General features: G+C 31.3%; 1 protein-coding gene across 1 annotated transcript; it reads right to left on the bottom strand.

The window, feature by feature from the left end:
• Window positions 1-2040: 2040 nt before the first annotated feature.
• LOC112638008 lies at window positions 2041-3066 on the bottom strand. The gene is made up of 3 exons (XM_025408855.1): window positions 2843-3066; window positions 2653-2758; window positions 2041-2581 (listed from the first exon to the last, which is right to left on the bottom strand). The coding sequence occupies exons 1-3, from the start codon at window positions 2986-2988 to the stop codon at window positions 2492-2494; spliced, it is 342 nt and encodes a 113-aa protein (XP_025264640.1). The 5' UTR covers window positions 2989-3066; the 3' UTR covers window positions 2041-2491.
• Window positions 3067-6695: the final 3629 nt, after the last annotated feature.

Genomic DNA, 6695 nt, shown 5'->3' with positions numbered 1-6695 from the left:
TCATCTGATCGATCATTACCACCATTCCGAAGATTTCAAACTGTACAGAATGCGGTAGATCGTTCTAGCACTTTACAAGAGATCAATGCTATTGAAACAGGCTCATCTGATCGATCATTACCACCATTCCGAAAATTTCAAACTGTACAGAATGCGGTAGATCCGCCTAACACCTCACAAGAGATCAATGCAATTGAAACAGTCTCATCTGATCGATCATCATCACTCCGAAGCGAATCTCGCAATTCTTTAGGTAAAATAAAAAATAAAAATATCTCACACTTGGAATCGTCCATTGTATCTCTGAGTAATACTCTTCAAAACCGGCTTGTTAATCCACCGTGTCCTACTAACAATAATCACACTGATTGGAATTTAAATAATTTAACACCAGAGAAAAGCTTTGGTTTACTAGTAGCAATAGAATTAGAAAAAATACCTGAGCCGGAAAAATGTAAACGAAAACAAGCAATTGCAGAGATTTTATGGAAACCATGTATACAATAATTTCAGTTATTTGAATGTTATGTTTAATGTGATACTTGTTTTTTTTCATGATTTATTATGTGATAATTTGGCGCCTAAGATAAATTTTTGTTTCACGTCTTTTATAATTCATATATTTTATTTCATTACATTTAGCGTCTAAGACATTTATGTTTTAAATGTAAGATATTTATATTTTATTTTTTTCATGATTTATTATGTGATAATTTGGCGCCCAAGATAAATTTTTTGTTTCACGTCTTTTATAATTCATATATTTTATTTCATTACATTTAGCGTCTAAGACATTTATGTTTTAAATGTAAGATATTTATATTTTATTTTTTTCATGATTTATTATGTGATAATTTGGCGCCCAAGATAAATTTTTTGTTTCACGTCTTTTATAATTCATATATTTTATTTCATTACATTTAGCGTCTAAGACATTTATGTTTTAAATGTAAGATATTTATATTTTATTTTTTTCATGATTTATTATGTGATAATTTGGCGCCCAAGATAAATTTTTTGTTTCATGTCTTTTATAATTCGTATATTTTTTTACTTTCATTACATTTAGCGTCTAGATAAGATAATTATGTAAGATATTTATGTTTTAAATGTAAGATATTTATGTTTTATTTGTTGAGATTGAAGACTCATCCTTATGTATATCTATCTATTACTTAGAAGAGTTAAATCAAGTTATAAAAATAAATTATATGGAAATTTATTAAAAAGGTATTTTTTATTTCAAAGCGCATTTATATATATTTATGTATTTTATTTATAATTAAATATATTATAATTAAATTCTATTACAATCCGTAAATAATTTGGTAACATAAAATATTTTTGGTACATTTTCGAATAATATTCTAACTATTAAATCATATTCAATCGTATTCAATCGTACTTGTACTATGAAGAATTAATTGAAAAGTGGTAAACTCTGTGTAAATTCTACATACAGTAAGTGTATGATATTCTTCTATTATACAAACCAAACATATGTAAAAGTTAAAATATTTAAGATTAATTTTACATTTTTTTCTAAAATATATAATTGGGTCAGAAACAAAATTGTTAGCAAATATAATTAATATTTTAAATTTCTGCGAATTATTTAGAATATGATTCATAACATTAATTAATATTCTCTATTTTAAGAACTTGAAAAAAGCGCCAAGGATTATAAAAATAGTAAAAAATATTAATACATATATATGAAAAATTTTCCTTATTCTAAATAAAAAAAACAAACATAATATTAATTCTTTACTCCATATCGGGACAATGTAAGCCTCTACGAATGTAAGAGTACTGCCATGGAACTTCACCAACAGCACTCAAAAAATAATCTGCAATAATATCCCGTTGTTTATATGCTTCAATCGTCGATCGGTGAGCTGTACTCGATCTGATACACTGAACAGCTGTACTATATTCATTTCGCCATGCTCCAGAAACAATACTTCCATCTTCTTGCTCTGTGTCTACGAAGTTGGGTGGACAGTATATTCTGTTTTTCATTGACGTTAAATCATTTATTGTTTTCAAAAAATTATGCAAACATATTGTCGCCATTACTATTGTGTCTACAGTTTTTGGGTGCATACAAATGGGTTTTCTAAATATTCGCCATCTTGATACCAGAATTCCAAAACTATTTTCGATAACTCTTCGGGCTCGTGATAATCTGTAGTTGAAGATTCTTTTTTTTGATTCCAAATTTCGTCCAGAATATGGTCTCATTAGATTTGTAGATAAATGGAATGCTTCATCCGCGACAAAAAAACATGGTGACTTTTTATCACTTCCGGGTAAGATGCTTTCGCCTCGTGGTAGATGTAAATTGCCATTGACTAAAGCTTTATTAAAATCGGACCTTGAAAATATCCCTGCATCATTACTACTACCATATGATCCGCAGTCTATCAACGTAAATTTGTAGTCACTATCACATGCTGCCATCAAAACAATACTAAATGTTTTCTTATAATTATAAAACAGACTTCCAGAATTTGGCGGTGCTTGTATTTGAATATGTTTCCCGTCTATTGCTCCGCAGCAATTTGGAAAGTTCCATTTCCTATAAAAGCCTTCAATTATTTTTAGCCATTGTTCTTCGGTAGGGGCTTGGAGATATATCGGTGACAATACTTTTATGATCATAGCACAAGTTTCCTTAATTACATTTCTCGCTGTAGATTCTCCAATTCTGTATGCTAACGCAATAGACAAGATTTGATTTCCTGTGGCGAGATATCTATAATAATGAACACAGATCGACTAAATCAGTATGTTAACACTTCTTTTAATATACATTATAGTTATTAAAAGAGATACAAACCTTAAAGTTAAAGCAAGACGTTGCTCTGGTACTAAGGCACGATGACTCTTTTTGGTTAAGAATGGTTTCATTATTTCTAATAAGTGATTGAAAACATTTACGGACATTCTGGTATATCTGAAGAACATATAAGGATCAGTTTTCATTTCTTGTAATAAATGATCAAAATCTCCTTGAATGGGACGTCTTATATTAATTGGTCGCACCCAATATTTTCTATTAATCCAACGAAAAGATGTTTGTCTTTTTAATATATATGTACCAATCATTAGTACAACTAATACATACGCTAGATTTCTTCGTTATCCATTGTCTGTAAAACAAACATTACAAATTGTAGCAATTTTGAATATCTTTGAGAACAATGATATTATATTTCTATTTCAAATTGTTAATATCATCAAAATATACACACACATTTCTAATTAAATATAGATAAATGCTTAGAATTAATCTATACTATATAATATTTTCTTTCTTTTTATATATTGTCATCCCGATAAATATATAATTATTTTCCTTTCATTTAGGTTAGACACTTTAAAATATTTTTTATGCTATCGCATAAAGTGTGTTCTAAAACTCATCGAAAAGCATTGCAATACTGTGATTGGTAGAAAGTAACATATTAAGTTTACTGTGTGCCTTGATTCTACTGCTTACGGATTACTGCTTAAGTCTTACTGCTTATTTTTTTTTATGTGCCACGGCCTTTAAGGCGTAAGACTTAAAAAATTGATCAATCACAGTCAAGTATGAAGAGAATACTTGACTGTGATTGGTCAATTTCTTAAGACTTATGGCCTTCACACATAAAATTCCATAAGCACGTAAGACGTAAGCAGTAAGAAAATCAACAAATCGAAATTCTTAAGGCCTTTGCACGTACAAAAATTTTAGTCGTAACCGTAAGGTCGTAAGAAAACTGACCAATCATAGTTGATTATTCTTTTATCGCAGAAAGAACACTCGACTATAATTTGTCAGTTTTCTTACGACCTTATGGTTACGACTAAAATTTTTGTACGTGCAAAGGCCTTTACGTTTTAATATGGCTGCCTTACTGCTCGACTGTGATTGGTAGATTTTCTTACGCTTACGTCTTACGTACTTATGGAATTTTATGTGTGAAAGTCATTTAAATTACCTAAATTGTAGACTCGGCCTAATATAACCTAAAAAACGCCTACAACGCGCATTGCGTTCGACACATAGGTGTGTTCTAAAATTTACTGCTAGTTCACGTTATGTATAGATTTCCCTAGTGACAGTAAATTTTGAAACAGCCGTAATAGCAAAGTTCTACAATAATAAAGGCCTTCGCACAAGATGTTCCGTATCGCATTACGTTACGTTAAATATAGATCGTAAATTTAACTCCGTACGTAAACTTAAATTTCAGTCAACGCACAGAAAAAATCGTAACGTAAAGGTAAGTCTTTACGTTACGATTTTTTTTGTGCGTTGACTGAAGTTTAAGTTTACGTACGGAGTTAAATTTATGATCAATACTTAACGTAACGTAATGCGATACGGAACACCTTGTGCGGAGGCTTTAAGAGTAAACATACAGTATATTTAAAAGTAATGAAAAAAGATATTCGAATATTTGAATGTTTAAAAAGAATTACATATATTTTATGTTTGTCCTAGAAAATACCATTATTCATAGAATTTTTCCAGGACAGTCCTGGAAATCACCATTGTCCTGAAAACTGCTATTATGCAAGTGTCTTGAAAAATTTTTTAAATGTAATATTTCAAAAACGGAAAAAAATATCTAATTTTTTAAGATCAAAATGAGTTTGAATCTTAATGCTTTATTAAAATTCAGTAAAAAAATATCAGATTTCTAAATGTACCGGAACAAACCCTTTGACATATATATATATATATATATATATATATATATATATATATACAATATACAATGTGGGGAAAAAGTATGGAAGCAAACAATTATTTCCGAAACTATTCATTTTTCGACAAAATGTCTTAGACATAATTTTTATGGTATGAAAAGATGTATTATGTGGCATAGACGGCATGATCTTGAAATGACCCTTACGAGCTGCATACAAATAACGTAAAAAATTTCAAATGGAACTCGTCAGTTTTTGTTACAGATTCTTGTAGCTGATGTCGAAACGTTTACAAAACATTGCATATGAGCCCCATTCCCTTAAAAACACTCCCAGTTACGAAACAATTGTGATAATTCGTATCGACGAAATTGAAAATAGACAGCGTACGTGTGATTACATGAATGTGTGTAACGCGACTGAACGTCATTATGAGAGATCAGTACAACGGTAGCGATTACTGCAACAAATGGAGAATAACCCGCTTCGATCATTTCTGCCGATACGAAAGACACGCGAAGTTCGTAGAATCAGTTAAGGCGTACATCGAACCGTACTCAAGGAAAGAGATTGCGTGATTCATCCAACCAGTTAAGGTAAGATAAGTGCGATTCATCCAACCAGTTAAGGTAAGATAAGTGCGATTCATCCAACCAGTTAAGACAAGATAAGTGCGATTCATCCAACCAGTTAAGGTAAGATAAGTGCGATTCATCCAACCAATTAAGGCAAGATAAGTGTGATTCATCCAACCAGTTAAGGCAAGATAAGTGCGATTCATCCAACCAGTTAAGGATGTTATTAGTGGACGCAACTGAACGTCATGATGCGAAATCAGTAAGCAATGTCAATGTGCATACAAATTGTTTGTATCACAATTGTTTCGTAACTGGGAGTGTTTTTAAGGGAATGGGGCTCATATGCAGTGTTTTGTAAACGTTTCGACATCAGCTACAAGAATCTGTAACAAAAACTGACGAGTTCCATTTGAAATTTTTTACGTTATTTGTATGCAGCTCGTAAGGGTCATTTCAAGGTCATGCCGTCTATGCCACATAATACATCTTTTCATACCATAAAAATTATGTCTAAGACATTTTGTCGAAAAATGAATAGTTTCGGAAATAATTGTTTGTTTCCATACTTTTTCCCCACCCTGTATATATATATATTTCTTTTTAATATTTAATATTGATTATTAATATTTTTATTATAAAACAATTAATCCGAATAACGCACGCCTATGCGACGTACTAACGTGAATTAAACGCTTTTTTTCAAAATAGCATGCGATGATGAGAACTACTGAACTAAGCAGAAATGAATACTTTTAATTCGGACAACGCACGCCAATGCGACGTACTAAAGTGAATTAAACGCTTTTTTTCAAGATAACATGCGATGATGCAAAGTTCTGAACTATGTAGAAATGAATGCTTTTAGTTCGGATAAAACACGCCTATGCGACGTACTAACGTGAATTAAACGCTTTTTCTCAAGATAGCATACGATGATGCGAAGTACTGAACTATGTAGAAATGAATGCTTTTAGTTCGGATAAAGCACGCCTATGCGACGTACTAACGTGAATTAAACGCTTTTTTTCAAGATAGCATGCAATGATGCGAACTACTGAACTAACCAGAAATGAATGCTTTTAATCCGAATAACGCACGCCTATACGACGTACTAACGTGAATTAAACGCTTTTTTTCAAGATAGCATGCGATGATAAGAACTACTGAACTAACCAGAAATGAATACTTTTAATTCGGACAACGCACGCCTATGTGACGTACTAACTTGAATTAAACGCTATTTTTCAAGATAGCATGCGATGATGCGAACTACTGAACTAACCAGAAATGAATGCTTTTAATTCGGATAACGCACGCCTATGCGACGTACTAACGTGAATTAAACGCTTTCTTTCAAGATAGCATGCGATGATGAGAACTACTGAACTAAGCAGAAATGAATACTTTTAATCC

Source organism: Camponotus floridanus, unplaced genomic scaffold, assembly GCF_003227725.1.
Source record: "Camponotus floridanus strain SB8 unplaced genomic scaffold, Cflo_v7.5 scaffold235, whole genome shotgun sequence".
Lineage (NCBI taxonomy): Eukaryota > Metazoa > Arthropoda > Insecta > Hymenoptera > Formicidae > Camponotus > Camponotus floridanus.
The sequence above is the reverse complement of the archived record's forward strand: the minus strand, read 5'-3'. Positions and strand labels throughout refer to the sequence as shown.